This window comes from Pimephales promelas, chromosome 17 (assembly GCF_988280905.1).
Source record: "Pimephales promelas chromosome 17, fPimPro1.hap1.1, whole genome shotgun sequence".
NCBI lineage: Eukaryota > Metazoa > Chordata > Actinopteri > Cypriniformes > Leuciscidae > Pimephales > Pimephales promelas.
Genome location: NC_142785.1, coordinates 26,354,890 through 26,376,467, shown reverse-complemented (window position 1 = coordinate 26,376,467; position 21,578 = coordinate 26,354,890). Strand labels below are relative to the sequence as shown.

At 39.3% G+C, this 21,578-nt stretch overlaps 1 protein-coding gene across 1 annotated transcript; it reads left to right on the top strand.

Moving 5' to 3' along the window:
• Positions 1-9,530: 9,530 nt before the first annotated feature.
• fscn2b (fascin actin-bundling protein 2, retinal b) lies at positions 9,531-21,394 on the top strand. The gene is made up of 5 exons (XM_039665160.2): positions 9,531-11,402; positions 18,398-18,554; positions 18,770-18,891; positions 18,973-19,140; positions 20,528-21,394. Exons 1-5 carry the CDS (start codon positions 10,583-10,585, stop codon positions 20,731-20,733), a joined length of 1,473 nt encoding a protein of 490 aa, XP_039521094.2. The 5' UTR covers positions 9,531-10,582; the 3' UTR covers positions 20,734-21,394.
• Positions 21,395-21,578: the final 184 nt, after the last annotated feature.

Below are 21,578 nucleotides of genomic sequence, written 5' to 3'. Positions count from 1 at the left end.
CCCCTCAAACGACCCCACGCACATTGATGAGATGACCCCCAGACTGGATGTGCCCTCTTACCCCTCAGGACCCAAAGAAAGGGCGCCATCCACGCAGGTGCCATGGTAACAACGCCATGGCAGGTCGAGTATCGTGAACGATGGTGTTGGTGATGTCATCATCAGAGTGGGAGGAGCATTGCACCCGTAATCACCAGCTGCCTGTTTCCATCACCATTCAAAGTATGTCCTGATTTCACACAACTCTCATTCTTTTCCCTCCTTTGCATGTTAAGAAAGTGCATTGTGAGAGAACCTCGTCAGATGTGTCTGTAGAAATGTCCCAGTGTTCTGTGCTTTAAGAGTGTTCTTAGTGGTTTAAAAACAATGGTTTTCTAACTGGTGTGCTGTGCACCAGGGGGTCTGCAAGCTGGGTTATGGAGAGTTTGTGAAGAGAAAATATATAAATATAAATATTTATTAAATACTGTTTTAAACATGTTATATAAAATGTTTAACACAATTTTTGCCAAATTGTATTATTTTATATTATTATCATCGCAAATTTGGTTTAAAAAAGTTGTTTCCTAATTGGGGCCCACCAGGGGTCTACAAGGGGGGTTATGAAAATTTTAGGAAAAAAAAAAAATATATATATATATATATATATATAGGGCTGTGCAAAGATTAATTGAGATTCACATCCAAAATAAAATTTTGTGTTTACATAATATATGTGTGTGTGCTGTGTATAATTATTTTGTATATCTAAATACACACACATGCATGTATATATTTAAGAAAATGTGTTAATCATATATAAAACATTTATATATAATATAGATTATTTATTTATATTTCTATATACACAGTATTTACGTGCAAATAATTCTTAAATATATACATGCATGCATATTTATTTATATATACAAAATAATAATATACAACAACACACATTATGTAAACACAAACTTTTATTTTGGATGTGATTAATCGCAATTAATTTTTATTACGTTTTTTTTACGTGCCAAATTTATTTTTTCATATTATCATTATTTTATCACAATTATTTTATTGTTGACAGCCCTAGTTTTTAACAGAAAACCCCAATGCACACTACTATAATGTGTTGAAAAACTATTGTGTCAGCTTAATACAAGTATTTACCAGATAATGTTAATATTAATACAGTGTTTGCTTTGACATCAGAACCGTGACAACATAAGAAGCCAATATTTCATAATTGTCGTAGAGACAATATAAAAAAGGTCTATAATACCCTCTTAAAGTGATAAAAAATATTTGAGGGTCCTTGGCACCTTAAGACTCGAGGACCAACGAAGTGAAAAAATGTTGAATGAGGGGGAAGGGTAGAGGGCCGGAGACCTTCTCATCACCAGCTCATCGGTCGGGCACATTGAAGCTGATAAGACGATTGATTACGCAGTCCGATTTTGATAGTGAACTTCTCTCTTCTGTAAATATAAATGAATATTAAGGGAGCTTATACTAGCAATGCACAATACGTGCAGCAAGGGATCCCCCAAATACCGGAATGGTTTGAGGAGGAAAACACACACAAACAGGCATGGGAGGAGGAGAACTAGCGCAGACAGATAGGGTGATAGATTAAGCACTGTGAAGCAGGTATCATCATTCAGAGTGGCAGCCGGTCGGTGAGCACTATAGGACTACCTGCTGAGGATCCTGCAGTAATACAGCTGCTCCACATAATCATAATCTACACTACACCGCTAAAACAGGCAAAGAAAAGAATACAACAGAGAATCGCAGAAAGGATTTGTCAAACAAAATGGAATGTCCTAAGAATTACGTGCTACATTTAACAAACACAGAAATTGTACAGATTTGGCATAATGTAAATCCAAGAGGGGGGAAAAAATGTACGGGAGGAGAAAGATGGAGCTCTCTTCCCCTCAATCTCGTATAGCGAAGCTGTGAAACAGATGCTAGCAGAAGCATTAACAAAAGAGCGGAGCTTCTGACCGCGAGCCCCAGCGCTTGGCAAGTCCTAGAGGTAATAATGGTTAGCAACCTGAAAAATGTTCTTATCGGAAAAAAAGCCCCAGACAGTAATAAATGAAATAATTGTACTAAACACATTAATCCATGTCGGTGGCCCCAGGGGGAGGGTCTGTGAGTGTTAGAGGTAGTGAATGGCACTAACCTGCCAACAAAAAGAGTCTCTCTCTCGCTCTCCTTCTCGACCCTCTGCAAACAGTGTATTTTTTGCCCTGCCTTTCGGGAGGCAGGGGTCGTTATTAATCTTGCTGGCTTGCTTAGCTTCAGGCATCACAGCAGGGCAGCATCTGGGAGTGTGTGTGTGTGTGTGTGTGTGTGAGAGAGAGAGAGCCAGGATATGGATAATGCATGGGCAAAGACTGTGTGTTTGTGCACTAGTCTGAGGCAGACCAAGCATCTTAAGTCATGTGTATCTCTTAATGGATGTGTTTAGATGTAAATTACACCAATGTGCATGCATTCTCATCAGTGTTATGCTGTGCAAGTCGCAGGATTGTGCATGTGATTTAACAAGAATGTTACGTTTGACTAGACTATAAAACCATCCCATATTGCATGCATGCTTGCTATGGACAGTGATGAAACTGAGAAAGAGAAGGGGTGTAGATTCAAATAAATGCATTTGAATGTCACGGAGATATAATCAAATCTTCTGCATCTCCAGCAAGGTCTATTTCACTGGACAGACATGGTGTAAAGCCTGATACCTATTGGACACTGGTACGGAAATAACAATCACCACGGCAACCATCGCCATGTGGACCTTAGGCCATACATCCCACCGGCACCGTAAGTAAGTATAATACTGTTTTGTGTGTGTGTTTGTGGGGGTGGGGGCTTGAGTGAACACTATAATGGACAGGCATGGAAGTGAAAAGACATAATTGACTAAAACCCTGTTTACATCTGTTCAGATGAGACAATTGTAAATAAGTCGTCCACTATGTTCGGAGGTGGTTGAAAACGCATGTGACCGCATTGCATTTTTAGTTTAAAGTTGTCCTGATACGTTAGTGAAAGACCACCTTAAAACCATTTGGATGTGATGCTCCAATTGAAAAATGATATTATGTATTAGTTGATATTTTACAACATGTTTTATTCCTAAAAGTGAGAAATTACATTTTCCTTGTCTTTTGCTTTTGGACAGTGTCAAGTCACGTCACTTTTATTTATACAGAGCTTTTTACAGTACAGATTGTTTCAAAGTAGCTTTACAGTGATAACTGGAAAATAATGCAACTTGTTTAGTTTCAGATCTTGAAGAAAATAGTGTCATGGTCCAGCTTAAGTAAGTTCAGCGAGGGTTCATTTTTGTTTATAAAAAGATTATTAATTTAGTCCGCTCTGGAGAAAACAGTGATGTCATCGTCCGGCTCAGTTCATTTCTCATATAATGGTGTCGCAGGCAGATCAGTCATATTGTTGAATATTAAGTTGAATATTAAAGGAGCAGTTCACTTTTAAAAAAAACTTTTGCTGATAATTTACTCACCCCGATGTCATCCAAGACATCCATGTCATTCTTTCTTCAGTCGAAAAGAAATTAAGGTTTCTGATGAAAACATTCCAGGATTTTTCTCCATATAATGGACTTCAATGGGAACCAAACGGTTCAAGGTCCAAAAGACAGTTTCAGTGCAAACTGTTCAAAGGGCTTTAAACAATTTCAAATGATGAATAAGGGTCTTATCAAGCGAAACGATCGCTCATTTAAAAAAAAAAAAGTTTTTTAAGCTCAAATGGTTGCCTTCCTCTGTTAGGGTTACGGTTAGGGTTTGATGCGTGTTCGTGACTCTCCTATGCGAACTCGTTCATCAAAATGAATGAATCTTTTCCCGAGTCAACATGTTCATTTCGTTCATTGAGTGAACCAAATAACACGAAAAAAGATTTGTTCATTTTGATAAACGAGTTCGAACAGGAGAGTCACGAACGCGCATTACAGAACAGAGCAAGGCGACCATTTGAGCTTATAAAACTTAAGCTTTGAATCTTTTTTTTAATGAGCAATCGTTTCGCTTAATAAGACCCTTATTCATCGTATGGAATCGTTTAAAGCCCTTTGAACAGTTTGCACTGAAACTGTCTCCCACTGAAGTCCATTATATGGAGAAAAATCCTGGAATGTTTTAATCAAAAACCTTAATTTCTTTTCGACTGAAGAAAGAATGACATGGATATCTCGGATGACATGGGGGTGAGTAAATTATCAGCAAAAGGTTTTTTTTTAAAGTGAACTACTCCTTTAAGTGTCCCTAACTAAGCAAGTCAAAAACCAAAGGCGACAGAGGAACTAAAACTCCATCAGGTGACAGAACGGAGAAAAAAAACTTGTGAGAAACCAGGCTCAGTCGGACAAACAGTGTATGATTATGATTCGGGCAAAATTACTGGTCAGAAGTCAGATTGGATTGGAACATATCAGAATATTTATCCAGTTCCATCTGGTTGAATCAACGAATCATGTCACTCTACATGGCAAGTTCAGGTGATTGGCTCAAAAAATAAATAAATCTGTCCTCACAATTTTCATTTTGCCAAAAGTGCATGCTTACAGAGTGTCATGCACCAGCTGAGCAAGTACCACAGAGATGCATGGAGAAATTAACAGACAGTTAACTCCAGGTATATTATATACATCCTATATGTATTTATGGCTGATTGATCAGATTGCAGTCTACACTGGCTGTCCAATCAGTAAAAACGCATGAAGTAACCCTGTGTAAATATCCCCAAACATATATGCACTTTTCTGCTTTTTATCTGATCAAGCTGCTTGGTCAACATATTTGCAGGCGCACGTCTATTTGATGCATTCTATAATGTCCTATCTAATTTATATGTTGCCAACAAAATATAACCTGTTACTGGCCGAGAATGAGATAAACTCTGAGAGAGAGAATCTGAATCCAGTAATTCCTTGCAGCACAAGCTGGATGAAATATAAAACCCCGAGCTACACGTATGGTGTTTCCAGACAGGAAAAAAATCGGAAAAGATAGAGTTAAATATCAGATCTAATAATCATGTTTTTAAAGGAAATCATATTAAGGTTGTTAAGAGGTGCGGCACCAAATGTCAGAACCGTGTTAGTTTCACGCGCTCTCTGATAGATGCGAAGCGACGAGCCGAAGACGCTCGCGCTGACTCCCAGCTCGCGCAGGGGTATTTCCGCAGACAGCGAACAGGAGAGGGAGAGAAGCGTGAGGCCAATCACGGGGCGGGGGAGGGGCTTCGCGAAGTCTTCTCAGCCAATGGCAGCTCCGCGACGGTAGAGCGGCCCACGTGGGCCTGGAATCTTGTACTTATCAACGAACATGCATTGAATCCAGTCTAGCCAATCATTTGGGTCCTAAGTGTTAATCTCAATACGGATTGGCTGGCAGTTTCATACAGGTCTTTATTCATCTCCGCTGTTAACTCATTCCTGCCACACGTTTTTTGCTGTGCGTGCCTCATGAAGCATTCCTCATCCAAGTCCCTTTTTGGGAAGCGTTTTCTTGTCAGCAAAATAAATGGCCCGAAGTTTAGGTGCAAATTGTATATAAAACATCCATCCTCTTTTGATAATCTGCATCCATTAGGGCATTAACCATTAGCCTGATTGCGTTAGGATGAAATTTACATGGGTCCTGTTGATACCGATGTGTCAATTAACCCACACACAAAATTAAATGTTCTTAAATAAACTGTCTGATTGAATAGACGGATGTGACATCTAAAAATACCTCACTATTGAGGAGGAAGCATTATGTCTATTCTAGGTTGTAATAATAATGCAACAGAACAGACCAAATTGTTGAGGGTAATATTTAGCGCCGGTCCTCCCCTGCGTTTTGACTATAAATTCAACAGAGTCATGGGAAAATGACCGCTGATTCTAAAAGCGGCCAAAAACGACTTTTAAAGGTGGACTCAGTTAGTTTTTGTTTATGTTTAGTGTATTGCAATCAAGAATGAACTTAATTGCTTCAGTAGTTCCAGTGCTTTAGGAATTCACACTAAGACCTATTGGCTATTGGCCTGGAAGCATGAAGTTTGCCACTAAATCGCTTCGTCGTTGTTTTGTTGTCTAGTTTGTTGGCTTGTTTAGTTTGAGCTTGTGATTAGTGAAGTGCCTTGAGCAGTAGATAAAAAGTTGGTCTACTATATAAAATAAACACATTAGTAGAAATTAGAAGTAGCCTATTTGTAATAACCTGGTCAATTATTTGACAAAATATGGCAGCGCCCATACCACTACATGCGGAATAAAACAGCTTTTTCCTCTAGAAGACTGACATGAGTCATGTATTTTCATGTGGCTGTACATCAATTTAATGCTATTTCTAAAAAGTGCCTTTTAATTCTTTATATGTAAAACTTAGAGCACCTTTAATTGCTGTTAATGCAGCTTTAAACCGCTTGGCTCATGTTTCGCACATTTCTTTCACTTGAAGGTCCCGTTTGCGGAGGGGGGCTATAAAACAAAGATTAAAAATAGTCAAGTGAGTATAATCCCATCATGCTCACAGTCACAGAGGCACCACGTCTGACAAACCCAGCATTAATCTCTTATTTTCTTAAGAAGGGACTCTGGTGAGACGTGCAACGCAATAGTGACACCTAGAGGGCCGATCGAGGACTGCTTTTGATGGAAGGTGCTCTTTCCCGTTTACCCCTTATGAATTATGCAGCAGACATACAATTTAGCTGCTCCCATGGTGGACGAGGAGGTCACATCCAGCCGCATGGCTACCACAGCTGTACGTTAAACCTCTTCAGCCATCAACACTCTTCTGATCAGGTCTCGATTCCTCCGTCTTTGTTCAGATGACTTGTGCTAAGAAGAAAGAACGTTCAATTTACATTTATTTAATTATTTAGCAGACATTTTATCCAAAATGGATTTTAAAAGAGAATAATAAAAGCAAAGAGAAAACAAATACAAGTAGTGATGCAATAGAAATTTATATTAGTTCTCGAATAGTAAACTATACTACTATAGATACAAAATTAAATTTGTTCATTACAACGACATTTTTTATCAAAAAAAAAAAATGCATTAATATAAGAAGAAATAATTCTTCTTGTAAAAAGAGTCCTAGAAAAAGGGGATGCACACTGGGGCAAACTATCCCAGCCACATCTTTACTGAAACAAGGTTGCAAAACCAAAGGACATTCAGAGTTGAGGAGATCAGGGTGGGGAAAATTGAGCAGGAAAGGGTGAGATGGAGGAGAGAATACGAGGGGGAAAAGATCACAGGTTGAGAAGAGTGCGGGAGATGGGATAAAAATGAAAGGGATAATGAAGAGGCCGGGTAGATTGAGTGACAGAGGAAGAGGGAGAGCAAGAAAGAAGGATGTTACATATATTGGTGGTACTGGGGTGCTCCCGACAGAGCAGGGGAATAGCAGCATTGCAGTTAATAGGGTAGAAAAAGCTGGGGGGCTGTTAACTCTGAAATGTTCATTTTTAAACTCAAGCCTTTTTCTCTCCTTTCACCCCCTCCCCTCCTCCCCCTCTCTCTCTCTTTCTCTCTCTCTCTCCCTCTCTCTCCCTTTGACAATTGTGCTCCCTCCCCAGGCTGTGTAGTAATGATAGCTATTTGACTGCCATCAGAGGAGCTGGGTAATGGTCTCTAAAGAACCATTTCAGACTCAACCTGGCAGCGCTGGCCTCCCAAAAACATCTGCTTGCCTATCAAGAGGTACCACCGCACCAGACACACTACACACACATAAGCACACTCATGCATGGACATGCACAGTACTGTGGTGCGTATAGAGTCATGCCCGACTTAGGTAATGGACCACGGGAATACTTGTGAGCTGAATACCAACAAAAATAAAAGAGGTGGTAATAGTGTTGTTGTGGTTAGTGTAGGGACTGGGGCTGAAATAATGCTAATATCAGACTCCTCTTGTAATTATGTATAAATGATACTGAGGGGCCCCAAACAATGACTTCACGGTAGAAGAAATCAGACAGGTAATGTGTATGTATAATTTATCTTTAATATGGTATATGCACATCCTGTTCATTTTGTGTTCATTTCATGTCCCTGATTGTGGGTAATTCTTGAAAGATTTTAGGCTTCCTAATAGAAACCAGGGACCTTATAGAAAATAAAACATGTTGATTGGTGTAAAATATTTCAGATTATAGTACAGAGGTAAAGTTTTCTCGTGATATTTTGCACCGTCTCTGGTAAATTTCTGCTACTCTGCCTCCATCTGGTGGCCCATTCCAGTACGTTCTTTCTTTTCATTCAGAAAGTTTTAGGTAATGTGAAACGTGGGTATTGTTTTCATTTATTTGTATCATAGTTCATATATTTGGATGCCTCCTATATATTCCACCATAATTCAAACATTAATTCAAATGTGTGGAGAAAGATATGTCTGTGATTAATTGGGAGCTTCTGCACTACTGTATTTGCATTCAGTTGAATTAACCTGGCTCACAGGTCATGATAGCTTTTCTCTTTGAAAGAGCAAATCTCTAAACTGTCAGTCAGGCTGTTGAAGGGATTACTTGCAATTGACAAGCTCTCAGCCCATTGATGAAAGCCGAAGAGAGATTTGATTATGGCGACAAGGTCGAATATGCTTCTATATTGATAATATAGAAACACTTATTGTGTGTGTGTGTGTTAATTCAGGTTTTTTTTTCTGAACCTAATTGGAAATTATTTTTGTCTCAGTCTTTGTTTTGAGATTTCTCCAAGGTGTCATTCAATGATTTACAAGCACTCTGTACTGAGCTGCACTGGATTTTGTAGTTAAATCTTTAGCTACTCACTGTAACATCTCACATGCAATATATTGTACATTGCTTTATTATCAAAGCTTCTGGCGACAATGTAAAAGTGTAAATAGTAATGTAAGGGTCATAGTGCATGTCTAAGGTTAACATCTCTGCTTTGAGGATCTTGGACAAATGTAAACAAAGGATAGAATAGCCAAAGCCAATAACGGTTAATAAACAACTTATTGTTCCTATATGCTTAGATGAGTGTGTATATATATATGTATGTGTGGTTCAGACTTACTTGTCCCATATGCGGTCAGTCACCGACAGATGGAAGGTTCTGTGTCCAAGACGCGCCCAAGGAGAGGAGGAGGGGTTTGGGGCTGCTATGGATTAGATTGGTCTAATAAAAGAGTTGGATCATTGAAAGGCAGATTAGGGCCCTGTGGTGGAGACTTGTGGTGGTTTTTCAAACAAAAATGCTTTGGATTTGAAATGGATCGACAATATGTGTAGCATTACGCAAACATGAGGCAAGCCAGCCAGTGAAATGCTAAGCAAACAACTTATGTGACTGGAAAAGAGATGGAGAGATGTTTTCAGTCACAGCGAATTGGTCTTCAATGGCTACATGTGAGGCATCTTTGAATAAGCATCTGTTTGTTACCTCCACCTACACTCACCCACCCATATGCACATTGCTGTAATAAAGATGACCAACCGAGCTCGGAATCAGAGAAGTCATGTAACTGTATCCTGAGTGTGCACTGGAAAGCTGATCTCCCTCTCAGGCCACTACCACTGGTGCTGGGGGAGGGCTCTGGTTACCCAGCTTTGTGTCAAAGCGCCATCAGCAAAGAGTTAGAGACTGGGGAGGAGGACAAAGGCAGGAGCACTATAGAACGGGTGGATTACTGGGCCTCCATAAAGGGTCTCTAGTGTAAGAATACGTCCAATATAGCAAAAGAGGAGAAAGGACGTATAAAAAGAAACATAAGAGGATAGGACAACAGGTGAAAGCGAGGCAGAAAAGGTGTCGAAGTACACCCGTTTGTTGACAAGCTGGCCTGGCATCTCAGTGGGCACCTTGCACACTAACATGCTTCTATTTCTTGAGGTCTCGGAGACGAATGATGTGTATTTTTAATGGATGCACATGTCTTAAGGATGTGACTGAAGTAAACATACTTAGAAGAGGACAAGGAGGAGACAAACCAATCAGATGTCAGACTGAAGGACTGAGACGACTAAGGCATCGAGAAGAAGTAAAACCGTGTGACTCGGTCTTGAGCAGCATCTCTTTAAGAGATCAGTAGTCCCACAATCTCAAAGGCAGCCAATGAAGAGGACAAGAGATGCAGGTGAATTGAGAAGGAAAGGGAATGAGAAAGAAAGCGGGTGAAAGAGGTGCAGAGGAAAAGGAACCGTTGGGATCAGGGTGACGTCAGCAGCTCTCTGGATTGAGGTGTTGAGTCCTCCTGATTATAATCTGATCTGATTAGGAAACACAGGGAAAAAATCTCCAGAGCCTCTGCAAGCTCTCCGGGGAGCAAGACGCCGTTTTTATTGAGCGGAGAGGCCAGGACCAGGGACAAAACTAGAAGAGGAACTTAGGCCTAATAAAGAAAGTTAAGGCCTGTGTTTGAAGAGAATAGGCTACACTAAGGAGTCTATAGTGAAGTGGACTTCACTTTACTCTTCCCCAATAAGAAGCAAATTAATCAAGACACATAGGAGAGCTAACTTTGTATGTCGACAGGCTGATCAGCTTCATCTCTGGACTTTCAACACTCTCTGGCTTCCATCTGGGTTGTAAGCCAGGATGCCCTCCAATGGCAGTAAAGCCCTCAAGCTACAATTCGGGCTTATTAATCATGAGAATCGCTATTTAACAGCGGAGGCCTTCGGCTTCAAGATGAATGCTTCAGCTCCGAGTCTCAAGAAGAAGCAGATCTGGACTCTAGAGCATGATGAGCAGGATGGTCAGGTGGTTTACTTGCGCAGTCACCTGGGTCGCTACCTGGCTTCCGACAAAGATGGCAAGGTGAGCTGTGAGGCTGAGACCAAAGAGAACGACTGCCGCTTTCTGATTGTGGCACAGTCAGACGGCCGCTGGGCCCTGCAGTCCGAGCCCTATCTGCGCTTCTTTGGAGGTTCAGAGGACTACCTGTCCTGCTTTGCTCAGACCATTGGCGAGGCAGAACTATGGGCCATGCACCTGGCCCTGCACCCACAGGCAAATCTGCTCAGTGTGGCCCGCAAACGCTATGCCCACCTCGCCTCTCCAGAGGGAGAGATTGCTGTGGACAGTAACATCCCCTGGGGTGTAGACGCTCTTCTAACTCTTGTGTACATGGACGGCAAATATTGTCTAAAGACCAGTGACAGCCGCTTCCTGAACAACGACGGGAAACTGTCCTCTGAAAATGGCCGTGGGACAGGCTACACCTTGGAACTGAAATCAGGCAAATTGGCCTTCAAGGACTGTGAGGGGAAGTACTTGACCCCCATGGGGCCCACTGGAACTCTGCGCTCTGGACGCTGCTCCAAACCTGGCAAAGACGAGTTGTTTGATCTTGAGGAAAGCCATCCTCAAGTGGTGTTTCAGGCCGCCAACAACAGATTTGTCTCCATCCGCCAAGGTAAGTGGTGCTGGTTGAATTTCTTTTGACATTTCCCTTCACAGGAAGACCACTGGCCAGCCTAGTTTATCTGCTGTTAGAATCAAGTGAATATGATCTTTAAAACATTGTGAAAGTAAAATAACAGTTCTCCCTAAAATGTATATTCTGTCATTACTTACCCTAATGTTGTTTCCAAATATGTATAACTTTTTTATACTGTGGAACAGTACTATTGTGTCTCAGTGTTTTTGCCTGTAAAATGAAACTCAGTGGGGTCTAATGTTGTTTTGGACCAAACTGGCTTTTGTGGTATGGACAAAAACAGAATATTAATGATCTGCAGAAGAATGCAAGTCATACAGGTTTGCAATGGCTTGGGAGTAATAAAATGAGGACAGATTTTATTTTTTTAATTAAAGGAGTTTCAAGGGAACTATCAATATAAGGTTTGTCCCCCTCCCTTAGCACTCCTGTGGCGACTTGTGTAACAGATGTGAGTCCTCATTACAACTATTAAGTACTTTTAATACCTCTTGGGTAACCAGACAGTATGGAGTGCAGGCATGTAAATGTCAATTCAGTGAAGTAGATTTAATTTTCAGATTGAATAATATGCAAAACAACTTGATTTTTAGCATTCTGAGCATAATTTGCACTGTTGTGCTATCAGTCTTGCTCCCCATTAGTGTTTTATATGCAAGCATACAATGCATGAAAATAAATTGCATGCAAAATTGCAGCTGGATGGCAAACTATGCACACATAGTCAAATCTATGGAAACAAGCCTGAGAGCAGGTGAACACTGAGTCACACCCATGAGCGTGACCTCACAGAAATAATATATGGCAGCTGTCTTTTCAGCTGAATTGGCCAATATTAATCTGCCAGACATAGCCGATTTTTATTCTCTGGCCATGTGCTCTGCTAACAAACACGCTGCATAATTGTAGTTTCCTGTCTTGACTGAGCAACTAAGTTCTGTAATGTAAATCTTGCATGCTGGAACATTATCCATTATCTCCAGTGCAGAGCTCTTGGTAAGCATTTTGAGCCACCTGCAATAGATAAATTACTGGAGAAACTGAACGGCTTTGAATATCCAACATAGTAAGCTGGGTCAGTAACAGATCCTGTCCCCTCCAGTACACTCATCCATCTCCGTCTCTCTCTCTCTCTCTCTTGGTCTTACACCCTTTCTCATTCTCACAGATGCACACATACGCATATTTGTTTCACAGAGTGATAGACTTTTAGCCATTCCTTTTATATAACAAAATAGGACGAAGATGCTCTGATATAAGCACATGCACGCATGCACACACTAGTGGCGAGGTGTGATAAATAATTGAGTGGACAGGGGCATTTCAATGATGGTGGAGTCTGCTTTCAGAAACACTAGCCTTCCGCTGCATTTCTTTATCTGGGGACCATGCAATGTGCTGGTCTACAATGGGGACACACAAATCAGAGAGTCCTTCAGGAGCAGTTGGGTTCTGCCCGACAGGGGGAAAAAACCAATGGGGGCATAGGGACAATGGAGTGCGAAAATATACAGCAGAGAGGAGAACGAGACAGGCAGGAGACACAGAATCACAATGAATAGACACATAATGCATTATGGGTGTGGACAGGTGAACGGTATTGCTTTTTTGGCATTGTAAAAAGATCGTAAATCAAAGATTTTAGCAGCAGTTCCCTTGGGAGGACATGATGTTGTATTGTCAGTTTAGTTTACCCATGGGATAGAGCTATTTAATGCCATCTGAAAAGTTTTTGGTAGCAAAGTATTTGCACCACTGGCCAATTGAGAGCACAAAGGAGATGATTTACTTTTAGTAGGTTGCATGGCATATACAAATCATAAATTGTGAGGTCTAAAATGTTAGCATCTGAGGCTAAAATATAGCTCAAATGTCTGGATTGTAATCAAAATTAAGAGGTGAGATGTTTGAGTCACACATTATAACTTTTAATGAGTCCAGTCCTACAGTGCATTTACCTTGCTTCAAATGGTTCAGTGTCGATTCAACATTAAGAAACGTATTATCAACATATTGGCAAAAAGAATACATTTCATTATGGGTGAAAAAAGACAAGGAAAATGACACAGGCCAGATGGAACATTTGTTCTTAATGAACAAGAAGCATCTCTCCCCATCTATTGCACATTCATTCTGTGCAAAAAGCAATTAGGTAAAGTGATTCTGCTAATGGATGAAGCAGTTCATTTCTTTTAGAGAGTCTCTACATGATGAAGGGAACCAGAGATGACTTCAGACAGGACTGCCAATCAGCTCTGCAGGTCTGACGTTCATTAAGCCCCAGGCCTCTCACCCTGGGACACAACACGAACTCACAGATGATCTTTTAATCAATAATGAGTAGTGACACTGCACAGTAGTTTTTCAGAAATATCACTATTATTAGCCGAGATGTTTATCACTTAAGTTTGGTTGTGGTGTACTTTTATGCAGCATGTTTCATTCTTGAGTCGGAAAGATGGCATGCACTCAGGCGGGTGGATCTGTTACCATGTTCTTCATCACCTCCACAGTGTTCCCTGGAGCATTCTAATCCGGTCCGGAAGGTGAAAAGAAGATGAGCACAAAGAGATATTGAGAAAGAAAGAAGCTAACAAAATGAAAGACAGTGGATTGTGGCATCACTTTACCATTAAAAATTAATCTCAGAGTCACTGTCTTGATACATTTGGAGATCACAGCTAATGTGGGCCAAATATTTCTAAGTAGACATCTTCACTTGTGTAAGGGTCCAAAAGTCTGCGACCGCTAGTGAAAATGCTTCATTTAAGAGAACTAAAATGCCATGATAAATTATAACAACGCATTCTCATCTCAAGGCGTCATCTAACTGACAATTTTGATCATGCTTCAATATCTGACGTTTTAGGCACCCTTTAGCATCAGTTTTAACTGGTAAAGGTAAAGCGTCAGTTAGATGATGCGAGTACTAGGTTTAGGTCTGGGGTAGGGTAATGGTGTGTTCGCACCGAACGCGAATAGAGCGTCAAATACGTGTCTATCGCGTCTAGTTAGACGCTTGAACATTCGCTCGAGTTCACATTTTTCAACTTGAGCGAAAGACATTCGCGGCAAACGCGTCTCCTAATTCGCGTCATTCGCAACGCCCGGCGCGAATGATGCGTCTGTTCGCGTCTTTACATTGACTTCACAAATAATTAAATTCGCGTTCGGTGTGAAGTTGTGAACACACCATAAGGGTTAGACGCGATCCTATGGCGCCAAGTAACTGACGCTAAAGGGTGCCTAAAGCGTCAGAAATTGAAGCATGGTCAAAATGCTTCCCAAGGTGTGTGTTAGATGACGCCTTGGGATGAGAATGGGCTGATTATAATATCAACATGACTAAAAATGTTAAAATGAGTTTTAGGTGTGTCCATTTTCTGTTTAGTGACAGCAGCACTAGAGCTTTATTGTATTTATATTTATATATATATATATATATTTTTTTTTTTTGAGATTGCCAATGTAGCCACAGACTTTTGGATACTACATGCATGTTAAACCAAAACCTTTTGTAGTTTTCTCAGCATGCGTCTTTTGTGTACTCCGATAGGTATTTGACCTGGTACGCATGCGGCGATCTACTTGCCCCAGTTTTGAGAAGGTCCTCTCGCTGTCTCTGGGTACTGTTACATTCCACAGAAATGAGTTGGTAAATTGAGAGGGAGCATTCTGTGATGGGAGTGAGGTCATTCGCAGGAGTTCAGGATTGAGCTCAGTAATCACAATGCCGTGGATGAGGAATGATCAACAGAGGAGATAGAGTGTCCTGCCCCAGCTGGCCTCTCTTCTTCTATCTTTGGTGCAAAACTAAAGCAGAGTCAGACGTGAAATTGGAAAATAAAGTGTAACGGGCCGCAGAAATGGAAACTGCTGCAGCATAGTGAGGTTTGATCTGAGAAAAAGAAACATCTGAAGCTGTTTCTTTTTCGTTATCCCTGATTTTGTCTTGATTAGAAACTAGACTTTGTTTTGGAGACTTTGGCTGGTAGTTCCAACCAAAACAATGCGTTCACACTGTGTGTTCTCATTATTATCTTAATCATGCATTCCACATGTTCTATCACTCAAAGCCATTAGGACCTGGATTATAGAATCCAATTCCCAAGTATGACCAGATAGTGTCTATTGATAAGCCATTATGATTAGTAAAAATTGTCCATGCTAGAGAAAAAGTGACAGGCGGAGAGAGAAACACAAGCACACATGGATGGCCTAAATCATATTGCAAAAAAGAAGGGAAAAAAAGCATTCCACGGTGGAGTGATCGATGGCCACAGATTCTGCTGATAGGCCTGGTTTCTTTCCCAGCGTGTCTAAGGCGCCCTGCAGAGTCCCGTCGAAACAATGGCATTACTTCAGCCTCCCGACTGGTTCTCCTCGGAGCTGGAGGATTGTACATACGCTACTCAAAAAAAGCTGCTTACTGGGCCCTACGGTGCAGCTTTGTGTCTCTTTGCATGCTGAGAATTAGGAGAGCTTGCAGCGTGAGAAGGGGAGGGCCGGGAAGGATGACAGGGTGGAGGGAGAAGGGGGTAAGGTGCAGGATCTGGCCTGTTAAAGGATTAAGAAAATGATCAAGGGATATTTTCGGATACATCCACTTTGAGCCTTAGTTACAATCCGTTTGACGTATTTTGCACGATGCCGTATGTTTTGGTTGAGATTAGGTCATTCAATCATTTAGTTGCACTACTAGACGAAAGTTTGGACACACTTGACTGAAATTATGTTCTTATCAAAAGCCTTTGAAAACCTCATACAGAAATACCATGTTTGAAAAAGTTTATTTTTTCATTTCTATATTTTTAAACATTTAGTATCATTTTAAATTAGTTCTATACACATTTAATTTAATTTATATGTATTTTCCAGTTTTTTAAAACAGTGTCATATATTAGAAGGATTTCTGAACGATCACATGACACTGATGACTGGAGTAATGATGCTGAAAATACAGCTTTCCATAACAGCAGTATATTTCATTTTTAAAATATATTCACTTAGATTACAGTTTTACTGTGTTGTGATCAAATAATGATGTTTTGGAGCAGAAAAGACTAATTTAAAACTTTTAAGTAGTGTGTGTGTGTGTGTCAAGGTGTCTTTATGAATACCCAAGAGTAAATTTGTGTAGATAGATAGATAGATAGCTACAGTATGCGTTACATTTTAGTCAAATGAATGCCATGAAACACTCCCAAGACTAATTGACATGAAACCCAGCAGGGTGCTGAAGCCTCTGACCCGGCCAAGGTCGTGGTTTCTATGCCAAGGAGAAAGACATAATCACAAGTGGTTTTGCCCTACTGCACTGAATGATAATTCAGATGCATAGTCATAAATAAGATGTTTGTTGTTTGCCAAAAACAAAACGCATGCATGAATATACTTTACGTTCATGTTTTTTATAGAAACACAAAGAGTCTACATGTGTTACACAACCCAATAGCTTAATTATAATAAATGGCTTGGATATGAAAAATGTTTCAGACCTCAGCCAGTGGTCTTGTTGTGTAAATGTTAATGTTACAAATAATACAGTGATTTGGAATGGATCTGTCATTGTGACTAATTGAGTAAACCTCCTCATTTCTAAACAACAGTAATCTTGTATTGATGTAAAGGATGTTTATAGACAGTAGACTGACATGTTTGGGCTCCATTAACTATAGATGTGAGTCTTAAATAAACACGGTCCGTTGTAGACATTGCGCCAGAACAGGACTCGGAATCAGGTTGATGCCTGTCGTGCGTGGCAGTGAAGTTAATCATGCTGGTGCTTTGTCTCACTTCGGGATTCCAAACTGGGGGAAAGTTCAGGACAAACACATGCTATCTCGGTTAAGCTGACACATTTGAAATGTACTTAGGAAAGCATGTAGTATAATGTACTTTTTTGTTTGTTTGAATACTTCTATTTAGGGAGAATTCAGCAGTTTTAAAGAAGCTTAAAGTTTATTATTTTAGCTATGTTTATGTTATATTCATATTTTATATTATTATTAATATAAACACAGAAAATAATTATAATAATAACAAAATTATATAGGCCTATTTTTGCTGTTAGTGTTATATTTAATGATGGGCTTCATAGTATAATGCTGTTCTGTTGAACTTTCTATTCATCAAAGAATTCAGAAAAAACAACAACAACACTGATTTCAACATCATTTCATCATAATAAGAAGCATGTCTTGAGCACCAAGTCAGCATATTAGAATGATTTCTGAAGGATCATGGGACACACGATCATGTGACTGGAGAAATTATGATTGCCATCACAGGATTCAATTACATTTTAAAATTATTAAAATAAAAAAAAACGAGTTATTTTAAATTGTAATGATATTTGACAATATTTCTGTGTTTTTATCGAAATGCCGCTTTGTTGAACATACTGCTTTCAAAAACTATTTTAAAAATCCTTTACCGAACCCCAGACTTTTGAACAGTAATGTATGTGTAAAAAATATAAATTGAAAAAAAAAAATGTAAAAAAATATTAATGTAAAAAATAAACATTTAATTGAGACAAGTATTGACTTCTAACATGTCAAAATTGTGGTTTCACTTTATTTGGATGATCCCTTTAACGTTGACTATAAGTAACATTGCACCTACTACATCTCTAACTCTCACTAGAGTGTTAGTAGAGTATAAGTAGACTGGTAGGGTCAGGGATAGAAGAATATGTTGACATGTAGTTGCAAAGTTACTTATAATCAGTAGATTGTCTGTTGGAGGAGCATCACAATAAAGTGTTATCAGATAATCCTCGCAAAGTTACTTCTAGTCAGCAGAATGTTCAAGAGGGACCATCAAAATAAAGTGTTACCAAGATAGCTAATATGTTTGAGGCACAATTTCAAACTTTATTCTGAACATTTTCTGAACAAGCAAAAATGTGTCGTTCCAACATTAAATCCAATATTAAATTAAAAACAAGTTGTGTTTGTCTTTAACAGGAGTGAGTGTCTCAGCCAATCAGGACGATGAGACAGACATGGAGACATTTCAAATGGAAATTGATAAAGACACAAGAAAGTGCAAATTCAGAACTAATGAAGGGAATTACTGGACGCTTGTCGCTCATGGAGGCATTCAGTCAACAGCTACAGAAGCGTAAGATTTAGCTTTACTTTCAGACTTTCTGCTATTAATTCTCTTTCACTTATGAGTGAGAAAATAGCAAAAATGATAATATGTAATTGGTAAAAGCATCCAAAACACAGTAACAAACAGTGAAGCCATCTCATTTGCTCCTGTTTTCTGCGGGTGTAACATTATGAGATTATACATTATGAACACTAATACGTACAATCTCCCACTGTGTGCAGCGGTGCCAACACCATGTTTGACATAGTGTGGCTCGGTCGACGGGTGGCACTGCGAGCCAGCAATGGAAAATACGTATGCACTAAGAAAAACGGCCAGCTTTCTGCAGTCAGTGACTCTGTGGGTGAGTTCATACCTGATGCTGGAAAAACTAAATTCAATTAAAAAGTTGGAAAACATATGCCACCCTGTTTTTTTCCTCCAGGTGAGGATGAGCAGTTGATTCTGAAGCTGATCAATAGGCCTATTCTGATCCTGAGGGGAGAGAACGGTTATGTATGCCACCACAAGAACTCTAATACACTGGACGCCAATCGTTCAGTGTATGACATATTTACACTGCAGTTCAATGATGGCGCATACCAGATTAAAGGTGAGTTGTACTTCAGGCACATTTACTTATTCTGTATTTCCTGTAAAAAAGCAGCTTTCTGGAAAGCAAATAACAGATTTTATTTTCTGTATATTGATTTTAGGGCAAAAAGAGCTTCAACATCTGGCATTGACTTCTGTTAATTGTAATCAGTGTCAGAAATGTCAAAGCATTTTTATTAACCAGCTGGAATTGATTTTCAAGGGAAGAACAGGCATAAAAAGGCATACAGTATTTTCTTAAAACCATAAAACTAGAATACAATGTTGTGAAATATACCAAATCTAAGACAAAAAAGAGGAATGCACGTTCAATATTTAACCTGTTAAAGGGATACTCCACTTTTTTTGGAAATAGGTTCATTTTACAACTCCCCCAGAGTTAAACAGTTGAGTTTTACCATTTTCGAATTCATTCAGCCGATTTTCTGATATGTAGAAGTATATCAGTAACCAGACAGTTTCTGGTCTCATTGACTTCCATAGTAGGAAAAAAATATACTATGGAAATCAATGAGACCAGAAACTGTCTGTATACTGATATTCGTCTAAATATCAGAAAATCGGCTGAATTGATTAGAAAACGGTAAAACCCAGCTGTTTAACTAAAAAAAAAGTGGAGTATCCCTTTAACTGTCAGTGTCATGGTGATGGGACATTGCATTACCATAGAATACTGCAGGGATGAGATTTTTCCATTGGCTTTTGGATTGGACTAAAAGCTCATTATTGTAACATGTTTCGTTTATCGTGATAATCATCCCAAATGAACACAACTTTAATGAATTTTTAAGCTTAAATACAATCAGCAGGTTTGTGTTTATTACCAAACTACCCAATGGTCACATCATCACATGACTTTTTTTCCTGAAAGTTCGAGTTATAATAGTTTGCAAGGGCACGATTCACGACTGTGCTGAGTAGAGTTTACCTGTCCGGCCTGGAAAACATTAAAAAATCAGTGGACTGTGGGTGAGAGAGTGACAAAATCTCATAGGAACCTACATTTTTGATATCAACATATTTGGAGCTCAGCATTTGATTTTGAAAGTTATTTTGTAAAATATGTATTTTGTATCAAATCCCTTTTTTTTTTTTACTGAAACTTCTACGTATGTCTTTTTCCATACTTTTATTTGTGCAGTGTATTTTTTAACCTTAGCTCTTTCTTCTAAAGCATTGAAATACAGTTCATGAAGGTCAGATGCATTTGTGCATTTTCACGTCTCAAAATGGAGGGTGACAGTTAACAGGTTTTAAATATGTAAATAATATTCAAATATAATTTGTATCACATTGGCATTTTTTGTCATGTGCTTATGAACACAGAATTAACCAGGGTTCAAGTCATTTATTAAATGAAGCTGACCAGTATTGTTTTCCTACAGGTGCTGGTGGAAAATTCTGGTATGTGTCCAACAGTGGTTTGGTGTGCTCTGATGGAGACACACCTGAAGATTTCTGCTTTGAGTTCTTAGAGCATGGACGGATAGCCATGAGGAACAAAAACGGCAAATACCTGCGAGGAGACCAAGGAGGCACTCTGAAAGGAGACGGAGAGAATGCAGACAGCTCTTCCCTCTGGGAATACTGACACCATGTGGACATTTAAGGAACTGTCATTCACCTGTGTTAAACTCTTGGATTTACAGATGTGAGAAAACAAATCGGTACAGTTTAATGTCTGGACATCTGTTTCCCATCAATCAGCATTTAATGTAGAGTCAGTATTGAGTATTACGCAAGTATTCATGACCGTTTCTGATTTATAGTCCTATGCAAAATGAGCCTTTAGAAAAATACTAACATGACAAAAACCTTTATCAGCTCACGATCGCATTGTTATGAAAACTGTGTGAGGTAATAATCATGCATAAGTCTTGCTATTATTTTGCAAATCACTTCTAACATCTGTTCGTTTGCGAATCGACACATGGAAACTCCTAATGGCTGTTTTTCTTTATTACTGTTTTTTAAACCCTTTATGTTCTTGTCTTTCATGCTCTTATTTGTTACCATGTCAATGTCTCTCAGCTCCAGTGAAGCTTATTTTATTCTTACAGACTGCTGTGTTTGTATTATATGGACATACGTCATAGAAATAGGCTTGGCAAATGAACTCTTCTTGTTGTTTCTTTAAGCTTACATGGCAACTGACAGGAAAGCCAAGCAACCATGGATAGAACAGAATACACAGTAGTTACTTCATCTCACCAAAAAGAAATGTACCAGGATTAAATTCATTTTATTCCCTATTGTGATGTTTTTTCTTTTTCTTAAGACCATCTGGAAAGGTTTTACAAATTAAAATCCTGTCTCTTAATTCCAAAGGAATGAATCTTATTTAGCCTTTACAGATGCATTATTTCTGCTGTGAATTTATGTAATTGGCTGCCGAGGCATCAGAGTTGAGTCTCATGCAGGCTAGCAGTGTTTTGC